This window comes from Amaranthus tricolor, chromosome 4 (assembly GCF_026212465.1).
Source record: "Amaranthus tricolor cultivar Red isolate AtriRed21 chromosome 4, ASM2621246v1, whole genome shotgun sequence".
In the NCBI taxonomy this organism is placed as follows: Eukaryota; Viridiplantae; Streptophyta; class Magnoliopsida; order Caryophyllales; family Amaranthaceae; genus Amaranthus; species Amaranthus tricolor.
Window position 1 is genome coordinate 2,982,148 of NC_080050.1, and position 26,036 is coordinate 3,008,183.

Genomic DNA, 26,036 nt, shown 5'->3' on the forward strand with positions numbered 1-26,036 from the left:
AATAATCACTTAAAGTGATTATAGTTTATAGTGATAAAGTTATCACTTATAACTTTTAAATAATCACCTACAAGTTATAATTTTCGAGTGATCAGTTGGAGTATGGAGATGGAAGAATTTTGTAATTAAATCGATAGGGTTTGAGAACCCACAGCCCAATCGTATGGAGAGAATTTATCCTTATTTCTGAGCACACTTGATCGGGATTGCCTTCCTTAGGCCTAATTCTATGGACCAATCTATAATGGGGTTGCCATTTTATTTTAAAATAATTATGAGAACTCGTATGTAAAAGCGTTCTCATAGCGACATACTTCTATCATTCTATGTTCATAGGAAGAGCTTAATTAAAGACTTAATTTAGTTGGATTATATAGCCTTTTTTAAATATTCTGTCACAACATTCGTTAATTAGTGAATCTTTTGTATGATGGGCGCATTCATGCGACTTCTTCCAACCCAACTCATAATAAATATAATTGGAAATTTTTATCATCAAAAATAATTTGAAATTAGTGAATCTTTTTTTAAGTGATTTTTTTTAGTTGTTTTGGACTTTGAAAATAGACATTTTAAGTCTTAAAATTGACTAATTTAAAACTATTGAGTAGTAATTTTAAGTTTTGAAATAGGCAATTTAAACCATTGGTAAATAAAGGTTAAAGCTTAGAGTAGAGACTCTAAGCTTTAGAGCAGAGATTTTAAGCTTTTAAATGAATATTTTAACAGTTAAAGTAATTATTTAAAAAATAAACTTAAATTTTAGAAAATAAAAGTTAAAGTTTAAAGTATAAATTTTAACTTTTAAGCTTTAAAATTAACTTAAATAGGGTGTTTTAAAGTTTGGGGAATTTGTAATGTACTGTAATAATTAATAATTATGAACGTGTAGAATAATAGAATTCTTCGTCATGCGCAATTGTGGGCCTTAATAAGTGGGTTGTTATATGGATTTCCAGCCCGCCGGCGCTCAAAGATGTAAATCATTATTCTCTTTATTGATTTAACAAAAATTGTTGTGAGAAACGATCTTTTCGAGAGACTGATTAAATATATTGGCTAAATAGATCAATTAATACAAATTAAAGAAAAAAATAAAATATAGACTTCTTATTTTAAGATTATCACTTTGAGAGACGATTCCTCACAAGAGTAGTTGTTGATTTTATTACACTTAAATTACACTTCATGCATCATCATACCCAGTGTATCTCGATCATAGAAAACTATAATCAGGTCTAGAGAAGAAAAAATGATAGTAGCTCATATCCATATAAGAGAGTACAGTTAAAAAATCTCTCCACTAAATTGTATCTTTTACTTTCAAATGGCGGCTCTTTGGTAATATGATTAGTAATTTTTTAAATCTTTTATTAAAGTCGATGTGCTTATTTTGTTTTGTTAGGACAGTTTATATAGTATATAAATTAAATAGGAAATATTGTCCCTAATAGTTTTGCTTTTCGCTTATCTACGGTAAATAGTATAATTTTTTTTTATTTTTAATTAATTTAATATAAGATATTTGCTCGTGGCATACCCTCAAACATAAATAATAATAAATATAACTAAATAAATTACGTTGACATCATTCTCTTTTAGAATTTTTCTTATTAATATCATCGTATTTTAATTTGTATGATTATTACATATCAAATTATGTTATTATTATTATTGATTTAAATGTCTTCATTATTATCCATATTGGTTGATTCTTTAGAATTCAAGACAATTAATATCAACCTAATAACCTATCTATGTGGTGTTAACAAGTAACAATATTATTTTCAGCTCGTCTTGTCTGAGACCGTCTCACTATGAAATGTGTCCATATAATCAGCCCATATTTTAATTGATTATTTTAAAATTGTAAGTAATTGTTTTAAAATTATAAGTAATCACTCTAAGACTATAAAAAATTATTATTTTATCATAAGCTAGGACCAAATATCCTCTCTTTTTTTTCTCTCTCCTCTCTTAAAAAAAAAAATCCTAATCTCTATAGTTGGTTTGGGGCTATCATCAACCTTTTGGTTGATGGTAAGCCCATAATTTCTCTGTTTTAAGCCTTTTCAATATAATTAGAATAAATTTTTGTCCTCTCCCTATATGAGAGTTGTTCTACTCATTCATTGAGTTGATTCTACCCATATATTGAGTTTTAATCTCTCTCCTCGTGAGAGCTTGGGGTTATGAATTTCGGTTTCTAGTTGAATTGTTGGTAGAGATTAATGCGATAATTCAGCAGACACCAAAATTGCAATTACCATCAAATTCAGTTCTATCTAAAGACTACTATAGATCGAAAGACCCCTTCATAGAAGGTTGTATCAAACAACGATGTGGAAGAGAATATTCAGAATTGTCAGATCTCATACACAACGATCGTAGTTTTGTTAATTTTGAATTATATTTGGTTAAAGTTGTTATGTATTAGCTAATTTTTATCTCTAATGTAAATGCCGTATGACTCTTTATTAATGAATCATGTATTATTCATAAAAATAATTATTATAAATTTTAAGTGATCACTCTAACATTATGAGTGATCACATTAAAATAAAAAGTGTGTATTGGGCCAACTCAATAAAGATGGTCTCATGGTAAGATGGTCTCACCGTGAGACCATCTTTATTTAAAATACTTATTTTTTATAGTTTTAGAATGATTACTTATTTTATGATCTCACAACGATGTCATACAAGACGAGCTATTGTTGTATTATTTTTGTTAATTTTCACAAGTATTCTAAGAGAAAACTATCATCACCAAGTAATACACGGATAAACTTCCATGGAAAGTGAATGAATGTGATTCATTATTATATCGTTTTCATTGAGTAGTCTTTTGTTTCCATACGTTTAACCCTCGACTTCTAAAATTTCCAAATGGATGCCTCATTCCTCAATATGTAAACATAGACTAAAAACTGATTTTGATGATGACATTTATTAAAAGAAATGTTATTATCAATAGAAAATTATGAGAATAAAAAAAAAATTTAATTTAGTCTACAATTCAAAATCTACTACAAAAATATGCTTCTTTGTATGATTCTTGTAAATTTAATTTATAAAAGCTTCCTTAGGAGAATCAATTGAAACTTATTTTTGATCAACTACTTTTTACAAAAACAATAAAAATTTCTCAACATAAATTTCATCGATTCTATTAATTTCTTTATGAAGATTTGAATTTATAGTCTAGACAAGGGTAAATTTATCACATTAATATTGTAAGTGATCAATTTAATACTTAAATAATCACTTAGACTATTAAAAATAATTACTTTAATACATTAAAAAGTAGTCACTTTAAAATAGTATGTGATAACTTCAAGCCTTGATCACTTTAAGATTGCTCATGTAAAAGTTGAACAAATTCTCGCAAGAAACGGTTTCATTGTGAGAAGGCTCTCATACATAGGTTTAACAGTCCGTTAATACATTATTAGCACATGAAATTGTTGTTTTGAGGTCGTCTTACTAAGAAGCGATCTAGTTCAAAGTTAAAAGTGATCACTTTAAAAGTAAAAGTGAACACTTTAAAATTCTAAGTAACTTGTAAAATACCTGTGCAATGCACGGTTTTTATAAATTTTAATATTTATGAATACTCATGAGCAAATGTAATTCATGATTATTTAAGATTTGTAATTTGAGTTTATGAAGTTTGATGATCATGTGTTTAAAGTCATTTTTAAAATAATGAGTAATTAATATTTTAATAGATCTTATTAAGTAATAATTTTTTTATGATCAAAAAAATAATATTCTATTAATTAAGTATAATGTAAATATTTGTGTAAGTAAATCAAATTTTCTATTCTTTTGATTTAAAAAGACTATTTTTAAAATCATTTATACGCTCCCAAGTTAATTAATACCATATTATTTTTAATTTAATTTATTTTTCTTTTATTTGGTTCAATAATATATATATATATAAGTACAACATCTATCTATTAATGTAGTGTCAATTCTTTTCCATTATGCTAATTAGGCTCATACTTCAATGAGACATACATAGTAAATATTATATTTGAAATGTTTTTAAACTCATATACTAACATTTGAAATCAAATGTTATATTCCAAATTAGGCATGCATAATGATATATTATATTTTTAAAACATTCTTTATTTAAACCTAACATCAATATATAATTTTTTTTAATATGGAAACTATTAATGTCTACATGGCTTCTCATCCAATTAAATAATTCTAAATGGCAAAATTCTCATATTTTGCCATTTGTCATTTTCCTTCAAAATTAACAGTATTTATTTATTATTTATGATTTAAACCTACCATCAAATATATAATTTTTTTAATAGGAAACTATTTTTGATTTCATGACTTCTCATCCAATTAAATAATTTCAAATGGCAACATTTTCATAGTTTTGCCGTTCGTCATTGTCCTTCAAAATTAATAGTATTTATGATGATTTAAACCTACCATCAAATATATAATTTTTTAATAGGAAACTATTTTTGATTTTGTGACTTCTCATCCAATTAAATAATTTTAAATGGCAAGATTTTCATAGTTTTGTCATTTGTCATTTTCCTTCAAAATTAATAGTATTTATGATTTATGATTATGATTATGGTTACTTTAAAAGTACGAATAATTAGTATAGAAACTCGTGCAATGCACGAATTTATGAGTATGAAGTATACAAAGACATAACTTTAAATAATAATGCTAGTATATACTATCGTGATTAAATTTATCGAAAATATGAATTTTAAAGCAAAAATTAATAGTTGATTTTTAAAAATTATTTATTGAATACATCACTTTTTCATTCAATTAAATATTTCAAATTTTAAGTTAGTTATATAGAACTCCTATAATAAATTATTCTCCATACTATACCTAATTTAGCTCTAATTTAAAAATAATTAAATTCTAAATCAGGTAAATTTGTCATGTAATCAAATACCATCCACTAATGTAATTACATTTGTCATAACTCTTTAGAAGATGACACTTGAAATTTTTCAACATTTTTATAGTATTATATATAATATAATAACTTTAAGACTGAAATTATATATTAGATTAGTCAATAGAGATAATCCGTCTCATTTCAGAATTTGTGTTAAATAATTATACAAAAGCTAAAGTTCATTTTGGACTTCACATCACGCAACTGAACCGGCCCATATTCCACACAATGAGTACTAGTACTTTACAAGTATCCAGACGATCTAGATCAAGTAAGCCCATGTTTCTCTTCTTGGGTCGTAATTACTCTGGGCCAATAACTCACTACACTATTGGTTTTTGTTTTTTTTTTTTTTTTTGTTTTTAATAATGTTCACTTGAAAATTTCAAAATTCACGGTGATGGAATATGCGACATATTTTGAAACCTCAAACAAAGATTTAATTTGATGATTGAGACTTTAAGATATATTATATATATTGTCAGACGGACACAATTATTTGGCAAAAATCATGCACGGGCAAGCATGATCAAGGTGCTTGCATGAAAAAAAGTTAGCTCGGACTTTTTTTAAATTGGCTTTCTTCACTATTTGCTTAGCGCTCAATCAAAATTTTTTGTAATATCAAATCAAACTAAAGTTTAAGCGAATACGTGTTGCTTTACAATATGTTAATATTGTAGTAACTTTGCCAATGGATAGAGTTTGGGGCAAATTCGATTTTAAGATGGGAATTTCTTGCACCAAAATCATACTTATTACTTGTAAGACGATCATTTCATGTTATCACATTAATTAGATTATATCAACCATCCCATCTTGTTGAGACTTCGAAGTTGTAATCAACTACTCTCAATGAGGCTGGCGTAACAAGAGCGGAAGCGGTGACTAAAGGTGCCTAAAAAATATTATATTCATGGTTTGAAGGTGCACTAATGAAATAAATTCATATGTTATAAATAAAGTGATTTAAGCATGAAAAACTAATGTAAACAATCACTTAGAGATTTAAGGTGATTCACAATTAAACTACATCCACCATCTTAAGTTAATGCTCTCTCTATACCTCTTATTTTACATCACTTTTTATTTTCATTTATTTAACTGATTTTTTACCCTTTCCTTGTTCAGCAATAGTTTCATTCTCATTCTTTTAATCTCATGTACAAACTTAAACTCTCTCTCCATCTTAACTATTCATCTTTATCTTCCACTTATTTTTTTCTCTCATTTTCCAAACTAATATTCCTTTCCACTAATAAATTTTATCTATTTTACACTTTGTGCAAAAATGTTAGAGAGACAAAAAAAATATATACCAATATCTGTTTATAGAATATTAGAGCTTGAAATTATAATACAAACTTGAAGGAATTATTTTTACTAAGTAATGAGACTTGACTCACATTTACAATAGCCAGGTTGTAAGCATTATAGATATTTAATGTACAATAAAAAAATGAGTAATAAATGAAGTAATAATTTTGAGAAAATAATTAAATCTTAAGTTTAGTACTCTAATTAGGAAATTACAACATCTACAACTTTTCTAATCATCGCTATCATTCTCCCTTAGTTTTATATTGTAACTATAAGAGATAATCTAAAAAAGTCTTCAATATTTAAACTTAGAGTATGATTAGGAAAGTTCTAGATTAATAGATAAATTAAAAAGTTTATTTATAAGTTTTACAAGTCAATCACTAAAATTAATGTAGAGAGTTATAAAGCTTATGAACTATAATAGTTAAATATATGTGGGAGCTTGTGGAGTAGTCTAGATATCATAGTTTAGCCCACTTAGCACTAGTATAAATAGGAAGTGTCAATTAGTGTGTTGTGTGTTGAAGAGAGACGCAAGAGAGTGAGTTGAAAACACAAAAGTAACAGTATTAGTTAGTGAGTGTGTAAGTTGTTGTCTAAGTGTAAGTGTCCCAAAATAATTGTGTCGAGTGTGTGTCCTCTAAATTATAAATTGTCCTTCTTTTAAATTGAGTTATGTGTATAGTAATAAAATTACGTTTTTAATTACTATACAACGAGTGTCATTGTGAATTATTTTCAACATTTGGTATCAGAGCTAGGTTGAGAAGAGTTGCTTGAAGGGTAAGAGTTTTAAGTAGAGGAATTTGAGAAAGGACATGGCTACAAGTTTGCAAAAATTTGAAATCCTATTATTCGATGGGAAGATCAATTTTATGGTTTGAAAGAGTACGATAAAGGGTTGGTTGGTACAACAAAATTTAGACGTGGCTTTGGAGGAGAAAAAGCCAGATAATTTAGATGTTGCGGCTTGGGCATCAAAGTAGAAGAAGGCAGTCAGTGTCGTACCATTCGGTTGGCGATTGCGCCGGAGATCAAGTATATGGAGACTGATCCGAGGGTACTGTTGCAGAAGTTGCAGGGGATATACGCGTCGAAGTCCCTAACCAATCGATTATGTTTGCGATGGGAGTTGTACTAACTAAATATGAGAAAAGGTATGACCTTACAAGACCATATTAATAAATTTAATCAACTAGTATGTCAATTGTTGAATGCAGACGAGAAGATATCGGACCAGGAGCAGGCCCTCTTGTTATTGGCTTTATTACCAAAGTCCTACAGGCTTATTGTGCAGACATTGCTTGTAGGTAGAGAGAAGATAATATTGGAGGAAGCAATAAATGGAGACGTAACGACTCTCATTATAGATCAAAGTCTCGACCAAGAGAGTGGAATGATCAGGATTGTTACTATTGTCATGAGAAGGGGCATATTCAACGTAATTGCCGAAAGGCAAAGGAAGATTTAAGGAATTTAAAAGGATTGCAAGAGGAGTTGGACAAGGTAAAGTTAGATGAAGAGGGTGGTTCATCTAATGTGGCCTAACAAGAAATTTATGGTGAAGAGATTTTCTTGACTCAATGTAATATGAAGAAGGTGAGTCAAGAGAAATGGGTGTTGGATTCGGCCGCCTCTATACATGTGTAGGAACCAAGAAATGTTCGAGACGTAGGAGCAAAAAGATGATTTTAGTTACGATCAAACCGGTGATGGACGTAAGTTAAAAGTTGAAGGTGTGGGCAATGTGAAAATGAGGCTCCATGATGGATATGTGAAGACTTCCATAATGTGAGGTATTTACCTAGAGTTTGAGCTAATTTGATATCTTTGGGTAAATTGACAAGAAATGGATGTAGGTACATTGGTAGTGGAAAGTGGTGTAAGAGCTATTATCGTGATCTCTTGGTCTTGCAAGGAAGGAGGGCGAATAATAATATTTGTTATCTTGATGGTTGTGTTATTGGAAAAAACAAGTTGGAGCGTAAAAAAGAGCTGGTGAAAAAGGTGCGATTTAATAAAGCAGTGGAGGTATTTTAATATTTTTTGTACAAGATTTTTCAGATTAGGAGAAGTATTAGAGATAATCTAGAAAATTCTTCTACATATAAACTTGGAGTACGATAAGGAAAGTTTTAGATTAATAGATGAATTAAAAAGTTCATTTGTAAGTTCTAGAAGTTAATGACTAAAATTGATATAGGGAATTCTAGAGCTCATGGACTATTCTAGTTAAATGTATGTAGGAGCTTGTGGAGTAGTCTAGATAACATAGTTTAGCCCACTTAGCACTAGTATAAATAGGAAGTGTCAATTAGTGTGTTGTGTGTTGAAGAGAGACACAAGAGAGTGAGTTGAAAATACAAAGTGAGAGTATTAGTCAATGAATGTGTAAGTTGTAGTCTAAGTGTACCCAAAATAATTGTGTCGAGTGTGCGTCCTCTAAATTATAAATTGTCCTTTTTGTAAATTGAGTTGTGTGTATAGTAATAAAATTACGTTTTTAATTCCTATACCACGAGTGTCATTGGGAATTATTTTCAACAATAACTAATAATAATAATAATAATAATAATAATAAGAAGAAGAAGAAGAAGAAGAAGAAGAAGAAGAAGAATAATAATCTTTAAAACATTTTCTCTCTCCTATTTCTCTCTCTTCTGGTTTTCTCTCTCGATTGCGTAGTAGCTTGCTATTGTGCTCGCCATGGCTCGAGGGCGGGGAAGGCCTAGAGAAAGACCAATCCAGAAACGTTTATCTCTCTCTTCTGCTTCTTCTCTTTCAAAGAGCCCTGCTGTTCCTAATCCCTCTGGTTCACAAAGCTCTTCGTACCTTAGATCTACTTTGATGGTGGATACGACTCCTGTGGTTCCTGATAGTGAGCCAATAAGCCCTAGGTCTACCTCAGCTGACCAAAGCGCTGCTCTGTATGCTAGTTGGGTGTCCGTACTGCGTGGTGTCATTCCTACTTATTCAACGAACACAATACCTCATCAAGTTACTGTTCCATTGGCTTCTCCTACGCTTGTGGTGTCCTCTATTGTTTCGAATCCAGCAGCTGCTCAGGTAGTGACCTCCGAGGATGCTTTACATACAGCTTTTGTCTCTCATCCTTCTATGGTGCCTTCTTCTGTCCTGACTCTAATATCTTCTCATGAGATGCGTCCCAAGGCTGGCCAGAACATAGGTACTCTTTCTTCCTCTGTGAAGATTACATTTAATGATATTGCTCATGAGTTTACTTTTTGGCAATCCTTTGTGGTATGTTTTTTCCATGGAGCAAATCCCCCCCTCCATGTTATTGATGCTAGGAGAATATGGAAGAATCTAGGGATTGATATGGTAGTGAAAGGGGTATTCCTGGTCCGTTTTCAATCTATGGAGGATATGAAATCTGCTTGTAGTATGAATGGTATAATCTTTGATAAAAAACCGTTTATTGTGAAGCCTTGGACTAAGAACATGTCCGGTTTGGGTTCGTTTTCCTAAATTAAATGTCTCATATTGGGGTTATTCTTGTCTAAGGAAGATAGGTGGTATCTTAGGGTCTGTTATTAGAGTTGATACTGCTATACTCAACTTTGATAAATTGATGTTTGCTAGAGTCTTGATTGATATGCAGATTAATGGAGTCTTTCCAGATGAAATTTCATTTACTGATGAAAATGATGATCTTATTACTCAGCAAGTTTTATATGATTGGAAGCCTATTCTTTGTCAACAATGTGCGCAGTTTGGGCACTCTATAGAGCATTGTAAAAAGGTTGATTCTCAGGCTCTTATTCCTACTGTTAATGATTCTCCTGTGATGTCTTTACCAGTAGAGAATATGTTGGATGAGGAGGGTTTCTAAGAGGTGCGATCTAGACCTAGGCGGGAAGTGTTGGAACCTGCAGTGGGTAATGAGGGTACAAGCAAGGAGGCTACTATGGTCATGACTTCTTATGGCTTTGAAGTTTTGGGGATCTTTGAGGAGGTTACTAACAATAATCACGTGCTGGGGACGTTACCCCATCAAAGCAATGATTAATATTATTGCTTAGAATGTAAGGGGTCTTAACAATGTCAACAAATAAAAGTAGGTTTCTAACACACTCTCTCTGCTTAATGTTGGTATTTTCGGACTCCTCTAAACTAAAATGAAGAGGCATGGTCTTGGGCCTCTACATCAAAGAATCTTCTATGGTTGGTGTGTTACTTCTAATCTCACTTGGCATAAGAGAGGTAGGATTATTGTGGGAATGAATCAAGAATATTTCAAGGTGGATGTCAGGGTTTGTAGCAATCAGCTGATACATCTCTTTGTGATTCTTACCATGGGAGATCCTTTCTTCTATACTTTCATACATGGTGCTTCAGAAAAAAATGCGCGACTTCAATTGTTCTCTCAATTAAAGTTGATTTCGAAAGGTATTGACATGGCTTGGGTTGTGCTAGGTGATTTTTACTGTCTAGCTAACCTTGATGAAAGACTTGGGCAAACTGTTAGGTTGTAGGAGTTACTACCTCTGAGATCTAGTATGCAGCTTTGTGGTTTGAAAGATATGAAGTATTCTGGTTGGTTTTTCACTTGGAATAATAAGCAATGTGGTGAAAAAAGGGTTTTAGAAAAATTAAAGGAATTCTTTGTAATGATCAGTGGGATGATTGTTACCCTAGGGCTGAAGCTTTGTTTCTCCCTGAGAGAACATTTGATCATTCCCCTAAGCTCATTCGATTTTTTCCTCTAGTCTAGCAGCCTACTTGGTTTCAGTTCTGTAACTTTTGGGCCTATCGGGAGACCTACATTGGTGTGTTGTGCAGAAATAGTGGAGTTGTGTTGTGGAGGGCACTTTTAGTTTTCAGATTCAGTCCAAGTTGACTGCTCTTAAAAGAACTTTGCGAGCTGAATTTCATAAAGGGCCTGTTAAAGTTTCTATGAATACAACTGAAATTGAGTTACACCGTGCTCAGGCAACCCTTCATGATAATCCTGGAGACCCCTTTTATGCTTCTTTTGAAGTTGAGGCTTCAGCTAAGTTCAAACAAGCTAAAGAGGATTATTTCTTGCATGTGCAGCAGTTAGCCAAGCTATAATGGATGAAACATGGTGATGAGCATACCAAAATCTTTCATCAGAGTCTCAAGCAGAGAAGAACCTCAAATTGCATCAATGTGCTTCATGTCGATGGTTCTGTAGTTAGTGATATGACTCAAATTCATCAAGCTTCCAATGCTTTTTATTCTGATCTTTTGTGTTGTGCTATGCCTAATAGAAGGAAAATCAATATGAATATGATTCATGTAGATCCTGTTCTAAATGATTCTTTGAGATCTCAATTGAACTTATTCTTTTTTCTGATGAGATCAAAAGTACATTATGGAGCATTACCGATAGCAAAACTCCTGGGCTTGATGGTTATAATAGTAAGTTCTACAAGGCTGCTTGGCCTGTCGTGGGGAATGATGTTATTCGAGCAATCCAACAGTTCTTGTGTCCGGTAAGCTCTTAAAAGTCTGGAATGCCACAGCTATTACTCTTGTGCCTAAATTCCTTAGACAACTGCTCCTGGTGATTTTAGACCTATTGCTTGTGTTCATACTTTGTATAAATGTATTTTCAAGCTCATTTGCTCTAAACTTGCGATTGTATTGCCTCACTTAATTAGCCCAAATCAAGGGGCTTTTGTAGCTGGTAGAAGTATCTTTTAGAATATTCTCCTTTGCCAAGACATAATTCGACATTACACTCGAAAGAGTTGTGCCCCTAGCTGTTTGGTAAAGGTCTATCTGAGGAAGGCCTATGATACTATGGGTTGGTTTTTCTTATCAAGGAAATGCTTATTGCCCTGGGGTTCCCTCATCATTTTGTGAAGATTGTTTTCACTTGCATATCTACTGCATCTTTTTCCTTAGTAGTCAATGGCTCTCCTTTGCCAAATCTTTGAGCTAAACGGGGTCTTAGACAAAGAGACCCCATGTCTCCTTTATTATTTTTCATTGAGATGAAATACCTCTCACGTCTTCTGCAGTGTGCGAGTAATGATCCTTCTTTCAAGTATCACCCTCGGTGTAAAGTCATCAAGCTTAATCACCACTGCTTTGCTGATGATTTGATGTTTTTCTCTAAAGGTGACCTCATCACCATTCAAGTTATCTACAAGGGTTTAGATGTCTTTGCTCAGTCATCTGGTCTTTGTGCTAATGCTTCCAAATCTGCTATATACTTAGTTGGTGTACCTGAGCAATAGCAGCGGACTATCCTTAGTCATACTTCTCTCCCGCTGGGTAAGCTTCCTTTTAAGTATTTGGGTGTTCCTTTGAACTTCAAAAGTCTTTCAGCAGCTGATTGTGAAAAGTTAGTTGATAAAATGACCTCTGGAATCAGGGGTTGGCAAGGGAAACAACTCTCTTATGCTGCTCGGTTGCAGCTTGTGAACTATGTTCTGATGAGTATCACTACATATTGGTGTCAGATCTTTGTTTTACCGAAGAAAGTGATTAAAGCTGTGAACTCCATTTGTCGAGCTTTCTTGTGGCACTATAATGATCAAGATACAAAACCTGGGAATGTAAATTGGGAGTCTCTTTGCAGGCTAAAAAAAGAGGGTGGTCTGGGAATTAGGCATCTTGAGTTAAGGAATAGGGATGCTATTGGGAAGATTGTTTGGCATTTGAGCTATATGCATGAGTCTTTGTGGGTTCGTTGGATTCGTGGTGTATACACTAAGGGAGGTCGATGGATGATCTTTTACCCACCCCCTGCTGTTAGTTGGGTCATCCGAAAATTGTGTAAGGTTAAAGAGCAAATGAGTCAATGGATCAACTCTGATAAATATAACATCAATAGAATTTATAAAGAGTTGATTGGGTCTAATCCTCGTGTTAATTGGTGTAAGCTTGTTTGGCATAGATCTTCAGTTCCTAAATCTCAATTCGTTTTTTGGATGGCCATGCTCAACAAGCTTAAAACCAAGGATCATCTCCTGAGATTTTTGGAGTAACTACTGTCCTCTTTGCTGTATAGATAGTGAGTCCTCTTCTTATTTGTATTTCAGTTGTGGCTTCAGTAGTCGTTGCGCTAATCTTCTGACCTCATGGCTTGGTATAACCCGTATTGCATCTCTTTAGGCTCTTATTCCAAGCAAGTGGATGGTGTCTCACTTTATGAAGAAGATTATTATTGCTTCTATATGTAATTTTATCTATCAGATATGGAGAGCTAGGAATGATTGTATCTGGCATGAGCGACTGATTTTCCCATCATTGTTAGTTAAGAATGTAAAGTTTGATATCAAGCTTATGATGTTGAGTCTATATTCGAATTTCCCTCATATGAGCTCCACTTGGTATAAAAGGCTTTTGGAGATCTAGCCTTCTTAGCTTTTGCTAAAGTGTTGCTTTGTCTTGTACTTTGTTTTGTTTTGAATTAATAGAAATCTTTTTATTTGTCCATAAAAAATTAATAAAAATAAATTAAAAAAATTTTAAAATTAAAAAAAAAAAATAATAATAATAATAATAATAATACAAAATTCATGTTCCAAAAGATAACACATGAAAAAATATCATATTTTAAGATAGATATTTAATGTAAAATAAAACTTTATAGGAAATGTAAAATATAAAATAGAGGAAAAAATAAATTAATGTGAAGATTGAGGAGACTGCATATGGTCAGCATGCAAAAGCAAGCCTACTAATCTCTTAGGGAGCATACATATTCATTCTGTAAAGCGACTGTAAAGATTTGGACATTTCCAATTATTCAATTTCAGTTTCAATTCTATACGTCTCTTTTATAATGGGAGTTATTATATTTCGCCACCCTTTTCATTTTATCGCCACCCCCTCTTCTCATGAAATTACGTAATTTCATTTGGAGAGGGGTGGCGATAAAATGAAAAGGGTGGCGAAATTTAAGGATCGGGTTTATAATTAACGAAGTTAAAAAGGTAAAATTGAGGAAAGAAAGAAAAAGTTAAAGTTTTATAGGCAGAAAGAAAAGTCAAATCAATTAAGAGTATAATTAATAGTAGCTCCTTAATATACCTTGACCTTATTTACACAATTAATTGCATTTTTTTTACATTTCTTGAATTAAAATTAAATAACGAATTTCTTATATCGAACAATTCAAATTGATTGTTTAAACTTAAATTCTCATCCACAAAGACTTATTATTTTAGCTATTATTCACTATTTTGATTACGTTTGATTTATATATATATATATATATATATATATATATATATATATATGTTTCAAGCATTAATTGAGCTTTAATATCTATTAAATACACTTTATAAAAATTATATGATATTAAAATTCATACATTTAGACAATCCTAATAAAATTTCACATGAATATAGTTCAACTGTGTTATATTCATGAAAAATCATGTTTGAAAAATGCAAATACAAATAAAACAAACCAATTTGTATTTCCCTTGTGTGAATAGCAATGAAACTCCTTACTTAGTTACTTTGTAAAACACCAAATGGACACTATGAAAATAAGGTTGCGACAATCAAAGAAATCACTTGGAAACTTGATATGAGTAGAATGCGTTCATGTATTTTCTTATTGTGACATTTCTTCTACAAAGGTGTTTGGGATGATAAATGAAATTCATAATGAGATACCATCTACACAATAAAATCATAGCACAAGGAAATTGCAATAGTAAATACAAGTGTTGTGGTGAATTAAAAACTTTGATGATATTGAGAGTTAATTACTCTCTCAATATTATCTCCTGAAAAGAAGAACAAAAATGAGAGTATTCTTAAGAGAGAAATCAAAAATGATATGAAAATGGGATGGAAAACCTCTATTTATAGAGCAATGCATCAAACAACACCTTCTTTTGAAACAAAAATGTTTCACCTAACAAAGCTTATAAATCAAAGTAATGTTTCACCAAGTAAAGCAAATCAAAGTAATGTTTCACCGAGTAAAGTTTATTAATCAAAGTAATGTTTCATCAGATCCTTTGAGGCATTTAATTGGATTTATAATATATTTATTATAGTCTCACTATTATATTAAGTATGTAGTATATACAAATTTAGGTTTATATACTTTAAATATTCAACAATTCTCTATCCATGTATGGCATAATCAAAACGTATCCAACAATATAAAACAGATAAATTAACATTAACAAACAATATCACTAAAAAAATTTTTTTGTTGGTTTTTTCTATTCTCATTTAACAATCTCTTTCGAAAATAAAGAATTATAATTCAAATTATTTAATTGTTACCTAACGTAATAGAATATCAAATGAAGTATTTTGATTCGTAATACTTGTGATGGACATATATGATATATATAATTTCTTTTCTTGGTGAGAATTGAGAATAATGGACATGTTATTACTTTATACTCCCTCTTATTCTTATTATTTGTCTCATTTTGGATTGTATGTTTGTCAATCCACTAATTTAATACTTAATATCTCTAATTACATATAAGTAAAAATTCTAATGAAATTACATCAAGATAACTCAAATAAATCTAACTTCACAATGATTTAACTTATGACTTAAGAATAAAACATACACTATAAATGATTGATAAATAATACAAAATCCCAAATAAGACAAATCATAAGAAAGATAGAGAATGTCCATTTCAAAATTTTATAAATATGTCCATTATTTTCACCAAGAAAAGAAATTATAAATATGTTTTTTATTTACTTGGTGAGAATATATATTGCTAAATTTATTAATAACATATTCCCTCTATTATTGTCATTTAAGATAAAAAAATTCAATTTTTACTTGCAAGTTGAAACAGTATAATTCCTTTACGTTTCATTTAATGTACTACTTTCATCCTCGATACTTCTTAGTCAGGCATTAGCAAATATCATAAGGTTTAGACCAAACCAAAATAATATAAGGATCTGAAGTTTTAGACTCCAAGGGTTTGAATTGGATTCGATCCATAATCTTAGAGTTGGGGTCCACATTTTTTAGACCTAAATTAAACTATAATAAACGCTTTTGTATCTATTTTTTTAAATAAATTATATTCAGCCCGTTTTATATGACACCGGCTCACGGTGAAATGACCTCAAAATAAAAAATCCATAAATTAAAAGTTTCTATTATTGAGCTATTTAACCTAAGTATGAGGCATGTGTCACAGTGAGACTGTCTCATACAAGAATTTGTGTTACTTTTATTGAATAATTTGTGAATTATAACTTTAAAGTTTAGCACTTTTACGAATTACGGTGTCAATGTTTATTTTTTGCGAATTACAGCCATCAAAGTATCAAAATTTGCAGATTCAAGTGAAAACCCAAAATTCCGATCATTTTGGTGGTCCGAATTTTAGGTTAAGTGGTCAGAGTTCTTTGTTTTTGGCATGAACCCGTAAACTTTAATATTTTGGTGAATGTAATTCGCAAAAAATAAACATTGATGCTGTAATTTGTAAAATTGTTAAACTTTTAAAGCTGTAATTCGTAAATTATTGTTATTTTTTTCCCCAGATTTAAAATCAACAAAAAAAGTTAGATAACTCCTTTATACGTGGGCAAGAGAAGTTATTTCAATAACTTCTTGGAAAAATTGTCTTAATAATTTCATTTATCATTCATGTATTATGAATAATTTATATTATTGATCATTTCTAAATGTATATTTTTTGCTGATAGCATCCCTTATTACATTCTAACCGACTATCATGGGTACCTACACAAGAGGAGTACGGTTCTGTTAAAGTAATAACATATCATGAGACTTCAACCATAAGCTTAAGTGTTTGGTTGAGTTGGTTCATTAACAAGTTAGAATTGACATTTTAAGTTGTGAAATGGGTGTTTTAAGGGTTGAAGTCGATAGTTAAAAAATTAAATTAAGACTCTGAAAAAGAAAGATTGAGGCTTAGAGTAGGGGTTTTAAGTATTAGATTTAGCTTTTTAAATTTTAAAATGGATGTTTTAAAGCTTAACTTTGGTAAATATAAAATTTTTTTGGTCGCACGTGTGAGGCGGCCGCATGCAAGTATTTGTGTAAAAATAAATAAAGATACATATTATTCTTTGTGAATTAGGTATTTTATAGTATTAATTTTAATTGTAAGTTGGGAACATATAGAGACCACAATAACAAAATAATGAAATATTTATAAAAATATAAGAACAATTTTGTCAAAAATATGTTAAAAGTATAGGTTAGATATGACTAAAATTATGGAATAAAAATAATATAATTTTTTAAACATCATTTAGAAATAAAAGTAAATAGTTCGTACAAGTATGATTATTAATTGAAAACACCGAAATAGTTATTTAATAAATTTGGTTAGATGGTACGTGAGAGATAGATTTATTAGGAACAACCTAACAAGATTGGTCGACTGTCTAGACAAGCTCCATGCTTGTCAATAATCCAATAAGACTATTTTTTTGGGTGCCTACTGCCTACCATAAAATTTGCTATATTTTTTTTTAATCTATACTTTTTTAAATTTTCTTTTGTAATGATTTGTATTATTATTATTTCATTGATATATTTGTTTAATTTTTCATAAATTATTATTCTTATTTATTTATTTTTTTAACTTTCACAAATATTATACTTATGACAAAAATCAACAAACATACTATATTAAATAAACAGACCACCTTCCCATCAATGATTCAATTATGTATGAAGCTTCTCTAATAATGATGATATACTCGGGCATCCAACATCTATTATTTTCTGTTGCATAGTTATTTAATAAATTAATTATTGCATTTTGACTAATTTTGTAATTTAAAACCCTTAATTGACCTTTTAAACGTATTTATACTATATTAAATACTAATGTGTCCAAGGGTAATCATGGGGGTCAATAAAAAATGGTGAATAGAATACACAGTGGGGATGAAATTTTTTCTTCTTCCTCTAATTAGGAAGAAAATCTTTTGAAAAACAACCCTAAACTTAATTTATTTGATTTGATTTATAAAATCACAATCAAAATTTTTATTTTTTACGTAAAATTGTCACAAAAATAAAAACAATAGGCATTATTGTCACATATTGGATTCGGATGAGTTTGATTGGACATGACTTGTTAGCTGGTGACTTTTTTTTTGACAATCACTTTTAACCTTTGTTTAAACTTTTGACTTTTAGCTGATTAATTAATTATTTTTACCAAAATCAAGTATGTTTGAGGCTATTTTGATAAAAGATCAATAATTGAATAGTATCATTATAAGATATTTGTCATGTTTTATTGTATATTCTAAATCATAGCCTACAAAAGATATTATAAGATATTGAAATATAAATCATATTTATCTAAATAGATATTATACAATATTGAAATATAAATCATATTAATCTAAATAGATATTATACGATTATTGAAATATAAAATATATCAAGAAAACTAGCAATTTAGCCAACAAAAAATAATACTCCATATATTTACAACGTATTTGGAAAAGTTGACATTAATAATTTAATTTTTTGCTCGTTCATGGTAAATAATCTCATTTTTCAATTATTTTCATAATTCAATTTTTAATTTGTCTTAATTTGATGATAGCATCACATATTATTACCTATTATTAGTAATATGGTATATTATGGGTAAATATGGCAAAAGTCAGATTATTAGAAAATAATCCAAATGTGTAATTATTCACAGTAGGTGTGTGAAATTTTACATTATTAATGTCAATTTTTCCATCATACTCCATTCCTTAAAGTTGTTTCCATTTGTCATTTTTAGTTGTTCGTTCCATCATTTGTTGTTCCCATAAAGAATTTTTTTATTTATATCACAAATTTTGGACAAAATTAACCTTGTATATTCTCATTTTGATATATAAATGATGCTTTTGGTCCCTACAAATCTTCCACTAAATTTAGTTTAAAAATTTTATATTGCTTATGATCTCTACATGTTTTTCACTAACTTCCACATGTTTTTCACTAACTGTATTAAAATATTTTTTTAATAGTTTTGATCCCTATATTTTTTCCACTAAATTTCTTTTTAATATTTTTTTAATGTTTATGATCCTCACTTTTCCTCCATCAAATTTATTATTCAATAAAATAAATTATTTCACTCACCATCTAAAAATTATTCCCTTCAATTCACTAGTAATGTCTCATTTGCTTTATACACTCTATCTAATGCACTTATTCAATTCTTAATATCTCTAGTCGTGCACAATTAAAAATTATGGAAAGTTGATATGAATAACTCTTGCATTGAGACAAATAAAACAAGATTCCACTTGACAATGTTTTAACTTATAGATTAATAATAAAATATAAATTAAGAGTAAGAGATGAATATTGTCCAAAAAGCATATGTAATATTATTTGTGAATTGAAGGGTATGTATTTTTATTAATTTCTATCAACATTTCTTATAGAAATTTCTTTAAGAATCAGAAGGAGTATCTTTTTATATAAAATAAATATAGATATTTTTTTGTAGCATGCCCATACAATATACGAGTAGTTAACAGGTCAAAAAGTAGACTAATTAGTTTACTCTATTGTAATGAATACGTAGAAAGGAAATAAATAATTAGGGAAATTTAATACCTAAAACTACTAAAGATTGATATAAACTAATTATAAACAATAGTAATAAAACCCTAACGTACTAAATATCACACAATTACATATGTAATCAGTTATGGCTCTTTATTTATATATTATGGATCAAGAATATAATTAAATGTAATCTTATTAATTTCATATATTATGGTCTTATTAATTATTAAGTTACATTTATCTTAAAATGAGTAGATAGCTCATAATCTCATATTATCATCTTATTGACTAGTTTGATAAAGATATTTAATATAAGATCATTAAGCATAGATTTATTTAAAAATTCATAATTCTAATAATTTCCCATTAATATCAATGCATAATTTAATTGGGAGCAATACCCCTACCATAGATTAAAAATATATGATACTAGACATGAAAACAAATTATAGAATATCAATAATAGAGAAACAAAAGATAATGAGACTTACTTGACAAATCATAATGAAGGAAAGAATTGAAGTCTTGAATTAAAGAAAGTGTAATTGTATCACTAATAGGAAAGTTAGGGTTTAAGGAAATAAACCTAGAAGGATAAAAGGTAAATTTCAAATAAAATCAGAAAAAATTAAGATGTTTACGGTTATAAATTCAACTCTTATTTATGTTAATAACAAATTAATAATCACTAACTAAAAGCTGTGGTTCAAAAAAGCGAAATAATACTTCCAAAATGTTAAGTAAGTTCAACAATCTTGAATTGAGCACAAAAAATCGAGTTAGCATTTTGGGCGCTTCATAATTTACTATTTTCATCTAAAGTCGAGTCAACGTTGTTTGGAATGAAGCTTGATTGAATTTTGAACTTCTTTGTTTGGGGACTTATATCTCCTTAACCTCTTTCTTCTTGGATCAGACTTAAAGATCTAAAATAGGATTTTTTTTTTACTCCATATATCTTGTCTCATTTTTACGAGTAATATTTTAGGTTTGATGCTCACCTAAATCTCTCTTCTCTAAGTCTACCTATAATAATAATAAAAAAAAAATGTGACTCCTTACCCTAGCGACATAAGAAAATCCAATATGAATATAAATTCTTGATTCTTATAACTATGTATGAAAATCCAATAAAAGAAATTATGAAGAATCAATAAAATTATATGACGAGCCATATTTGTAAAATCCAACCCAATTTTTGTATTATATATTATAATCAAAACTTATTATTCCGAAATGATTTCAACAAGGGGTTAAAAATCCCTATTTCAAAACGACATTTGTAATATGTTATCATCGATAACGAGAAGCTAAGTGTACAACGACGAGATTATGGTAGAGAAGTGAGTAAATGAGATTATTGGATAATCACTATTTTTTAATTGGAAACTTGAGATATAATGAATCAAGGGAAAGAAAAACCCAAGTAATGTATTTATTTCTATTGTCTACTATCGCGGCATGATGAGATAAACTATTGTTAAATAAAAATATATCTAATTAATGAGAAGCAAAATTATATTAAAACTCATAGTGATATGTTTTATATAATATGTCACAATTAATTACGAATATTTCAAAAGTGAGGTATTAGATGATAGACGTCTACAAGATTTACAAAAAATATAAACGTGGGTGTCGTCAATTAGGGTGTTGCTATTTTTCGCCACCTCTTTTCATTTTTTCGCCACCCCCCCAAAATTACTTAATTGCCCCTGGATTTAAAAAAATTACAAAAATGCCATTGGAGTTAAAACATAATTAATAAATGTAAATCACGCTTAATAACATTATTAAGAATTTAATGCGGATGATTTGTCTATATATATCGAATTCTGAGATGCGTTTGAAGTACGAATTCAAACACGGTACTATCTCTCTAAAAAACTGGTACTATCTCTCTAAAAAGTGTTAAAGAAGTTGTAAGGCGTAATTGGTTGAATATGGCTAACGAAAGCGACTATGAGTCGGATGCGGTACGTAAAATTGTCGTTCGAAAAAAAAAAAAAAAACAAGTTGCACAAATCTAGGCGACTGAACCATGGTTCAGTCGCACAAATCTGGGCGACTAACCCATGGTCCAGTCGCACAAATCTGGGTAACTGATCCATGGTCCAGTCGCCCAATTTTGTGCGACTGGACCATGGGTTAGTCGCCCAGATTTGTGCGACTGGTTTATTAATTTTTTTTTTTATTTTTTTTATTTACGTATTAATGTTTTTTTAAATTATTATTATAATTATTGTTAGTACTATTATTATTATTATTATTGTTGTTGTCATTATTATAATTTTTATTGTTGATATTTTTATTTTTTAAATTTTTTAATATTTTAATTTACGTAATTTATTTATTTATTTAATTATTTATTTATTTATTATTGTTATAATTATTATTATTGTTGTTGTATTTGTTGTCATTATTATTACTATTATTATTATTGTTATTATTTGTCTTGTCATTATTTATTTATTTTAAATGTTTTTAAATTTTTTTATTAACGTAATGTTTTTATTATTATTAAAATTGTTATTGTTATTGTCATTATTAGTTTGATTTATCGTTATCTATTTATTTATTTATTTATTTTTTATTATTATTATTATTATTATTATTATTATTATTATTATTATTATTATTCTTATAATTATTATTATTATTATTATTATTATTATTATTATTATTATTATTATTATTATTGTTGTTGTTGTTGTTGTTGTTGTTGTTGTTGTTATTATTAATCCAATTATTATTATTGTAGTCATTAATGTACTTAATTTATATCATTTCAAATGTGCAGGAGTTTGAAAACTTTGGAGACAACGTAGACTACTCCGGTCACTTTGTTACGGATAGGGAATTTATCTCCATAGATGAGTTACATAGTTGGGCCGATGCGATAGCAATAACAATTGGTTTTCAATTTACACGTGCTTCTTATAAAAAAAAAGAAGGACGTTCCAGAGTTAGTTGTTATTTAAGATGTCACCGCTATGGTAAACTTAGGGGTGATGTAGATAATGTAGATAATGCTGCCCGACCTGGTTCTAAAAGTAGGAGTTGTGGGTGTAAATTTATGATTGTAGGAAGTAGTCGTAAACCAGGAGAAAGACCTTGGACGGTAAGGGTGTGTCCTGGTGAAAAGGGAAAACATAACCACCCGTTCTTGGTATACAGAGATGGTCATGTAAGGGCGAGGACTAATGTAGATATTCGGGAGCACATACGACAGCTTAGTGCAACCGGAATGCAACCGGCCTTTATTATGAATTCTATTAGAGATAATTTTCCTGGTTTTTATGCTAGTATGAATCAGATATATAATATTAGGCAATCAATAAGGAGAGATGAAATGGAGGGCAGGACTCCCCTTCAACACTGTCTTCATATGGCCACAGAACATAATTATGTGGTCTGGACAGAGTTGGATAATGACGGAGCAGACTTTTAATTGCAAATCCTACTTCAATCCAAATGATACGTACGTGGCCGTATGCTATGCTGATAGATACAACGTACAAAACGAACAAACCAAAGTGGCCACTTTGTGAAGTGATCGGAATGACGCCAACAAATCACAACTTCTTGGTTGCGTTTTGTTTGATGCGAGATGAGGCGGCTGTGTCGTACTCGTGGGTGCTGCAGGGATTGAGAGATATTTTCGGCACTGCTCAGACTCCTAGCGTCATTGTAACCGATCGTGACGAAGGTTTATCTGCAGCTATTCGTGACGTCTTCCCAGGTAAAAACGCTTTGTGAGTTCATTATTGTGGTTATATCTATTGATAATGTCTTAATTACGTTCACTGTTTTGTTTAATGTAGATGTACGTCATTTGTTATGCACCTGGCATATTGGCAACGATGTTGAGAACATGGTGGACAAGTTGTGCGGCGGCAAGAAAAATCAACAAGGGCAGTTATTCAGGAAAAGTAGATGGAACCCCTTGGTTGAAAGTGCTACAATCCGGGAATATGAAAAGAGATGGGAAGGGATCGTCAGTACGTGGTCGGTTAGGAACCGAAGGGTCGTTCGGTATTTGACTGGAACATGGATTCCACTTAGAGAGAAATTTGTGCGTGCGTGGATGAATGATTGTTTACACTTGGGTAACCATACTACCAGCAGAGTGGAAAGCCAACACTCGTCTTTTAAGTATTACCTTGGTAGCGGTAATAGCTCATTCGATACCCTTTTCAAAAGGGCGCACGCACAGATTACAAATCAACAAGCTAAAATCCGACAATCGCTACAGGAATCCATGACTTCTGTACCAAGAACGCTACGACAGTATTTCTTTAGACCTCTATATCGCCACGTGTCTCTCTATGCCTTGGAGCAGATCCAGAATGAGTTTAACCGCATGTTAGAACAGGGTGATTTTGCATTGAACAAATGCGGTTGTGTACTTCAAAAAACCCATGGATTGCCGTGTGCATGTTATTTACAAATGACCATTGGATCACATGGTGCTTTGTATTTGGATGACATTCATGAATTCTGGAGTACTTTGAGGTACACAGAGGTAGGAGACGAACCCAATAAAGAAGTACGAAACGCGAACGCCAATGACAAAGAGTACTTTGAATCTCTGGTCGATGAAGTCCTTAAATCTGATCCCGCTTTTGTTTGCCGAATGGCTGAGGTACTTGATTATGAATTACACCCAGATGGTGCGGATATACCTGAGCCTTACGCTAGTCCACCGAGAAAGGGAAGACCAAGCACTAGTAAAACCATGAGAAGGAGATCAAAAAGTTCATTTGAATATAGCCGATCATCTTCTCGTGGTCGAGGGTCTAGATCTTCTTCCCGCGGGAGATCAAGTGGCAGATCTAGTGGCCGAGAGACGCAATCTTCAGTAGGAATTAAGTTCAGTTTCAACTTATCCGGTAATTGACTTAATTTTTAGTTTTTTTCATTAATTATTTGTTATTTACGCATATTAACTTAATTTACATTTATTGTAGATGATCCAGGAGGTCGTGATTTCTCACTGTTTCCATGGCCTGATTACATCCCATTCATGCTTCCTCCTTATTTGTTCGACTAGATTGATGTGTTAGGTGATGGTAACTGTGGATTTAGAGCAATTGCTGTCATAGAGCTGGGAGGCGAGGAAGCATGGCCTCTTTTAAGACGTGCTATGAGTATGGAAATAAGTTTAGCTATGTGCCCGCCATAGCTAGGGATCAGTCGCGTATATGTCGGCCCCCCGGGCTGGGGTGATGTCACTAACCAGTCCGTGTTAGTGGACTGTGAGGGCATGCCCCGTGGCGGCTCATTATCGACAAAACTTCCTCCTGCACGCTCAGATGCGGCGGAAGAACTCGGGCCGCCACGGGCAAATCTGCCGTCGGGGCCACGAACTATAGTCCAGTCCAATGGGGCAGGCTCAGGATCTTGGAACTGAACATCATCAGCATCATTATCATCATCACTATAAACCCCCCAACTACTCTGGAGGCTATCAGCCTGGTCATCAAAATGAGTATGCACTTGGTTCAGCGTACTCGACCTTTGGGCCTCATTGTGTCTGGCCGCCTCTTCCTGCCTAGCCCTCCTAGCAGAACCCGTGACCCCCCTCTCATGCGGGTCCCCTCTGAGTAAGGTAGGCCTAGAACTATTATCTCTCAACAATTGCCTAAAAAAACCCTTTCCTTTTCCTTGATTACCAGCCATTTTCTACAATTTTTTACGGTTTCATTCAATATTATAAATAATAATATTTCTAAAAACATAATAATCATAAATAAAATATGGAAAAAAATAACATAAAAAACAAAATAATTAATTAATAATACAAACATAAACAATTATATAACAACAAAAAATTAAATTATTATTAACTATCACAATAACAGTAATAACATAAAAAAAAATATATTTATAATAATAATCACCTTTTTTAAAAAAAAAAACAAAAAAATTATTAATAATAATCACCTTTTTTTTTTCCAAAATTAAGTACAATATTAACATTTTATTAAAAAAAATATATAAAATTATTAATAATAATCATGTTTTTTTTTAATATTTCAAAATTTAAAATTATTATTCCTAAATAAACGGAAAAAAAAACAAATTTAAAATAAATAAATAAATAAATTATTTACAATATTAACATTTTATTAAAAAAAATATTTAAATTTATTAATAAAAATCAGGTTTTTTTTTTAAATTTCAAACTTTAAATATATTTTTCCTAAATATAAGGAATATATATATATATATATATATATATA

The 26,036-nt window shown here is 30.5% G+C and overlaps 2 protein-coding genes across 2 annotated transcripts; both read left to right on the top strand.

Annotated features, from left to right (window-relative positions):
* The first annotated feature begins 11,358 nt into the window (after positions 1-11,358).
* Positions 11,359-12,509, top strand: LOC130810654 (uncharacterized). Its single transcript, XM_057676796.1, has 3 exons — positions 11,359-11,759; positions 11,841-11,959; positions 12,391-12,509. Exons 1-3 carry the CDS (start codon positions 11,359-11,361, stop codon positions 12,507-12,509), a joined length of 639 nt encoding a protein of 212 aa, XP_057532779.1.
* A 10,843-nt stretch (positions 12,510-23,352) lies between these two features.
* On the top strand, positions 23,353-24,844 carry LOC130810655 (protein FAR-RED IMPAIRED RESPONSE 1-like). Its single transcript, XM_057676797.1, has 6 exons — positions 23,353-23,533; positions 23,616-23,872; positions 24,047-24,167; positions 24,396-24,491; positions 24,588-24,683; positions 24,762-24,844. Exons 1-6 carry the CDS (start codon positions 23,353-23,355, stop codon positions 24,842-24,844), a joined length of 834 nt encoding a protein of 277 aa, XP_057532780.1.
* The last annotated feature ends 1,192 nt before the right edge of the window (positions 24,845-26,036 follow it).

What these genes read in the sequence shown, in the direction of transcription:
- LOC130810654 (XM_057676796.1), top strand. Translation starts at nt 11,359, where the DNA reads ATGAAACATGGTGATGAGCATACCAAAATCTTTCATCAGAGTCTCAAG. An exon ending in TCCAACAGTTCTTGTGTCCG is followed by an intron (nt 11,760 to 11,840) that starts GTAAGCTCTTAA and finishes TGGTGATTTTAG; the next exon opens with ACCTATTGCTTGTGTTCATA. An exon ending in GGCTTTTGTAGCTGGTAGAA is followed by an intron (nt 11,960 to 12,390) that starts GTATCTTTTAGA and finishes TTTTCTCTAAAG; the next exon opens with GTGACCTCATCACCATTCAA.
- LOC130810655 (XM_057676797.1), top strand. Translation starts at nt 23,353, where the DNA reads ATGACGCCAACAAATCACAACTTCTTGGTTGCGTTTTGTTTGATGCGA. An exon ending in TAACCGCATGTTAGAACAGG is followed by an intron (nt 24,168 to 24,395) that starts GTGATTTTGCAT and finishes TGGTCGATGAAG; the next exon opens with TCCTTAAATCTGATCCCGCT. An exon ending in GTTCAGTTTCAACTTATCCG is followed by an intron (nt 24,684 to 24,761) that starts GTAATTGACTTA and finishes CATTTATTGTAG; the next exon opens with ATGATCCAGGAGGTCGTGAT.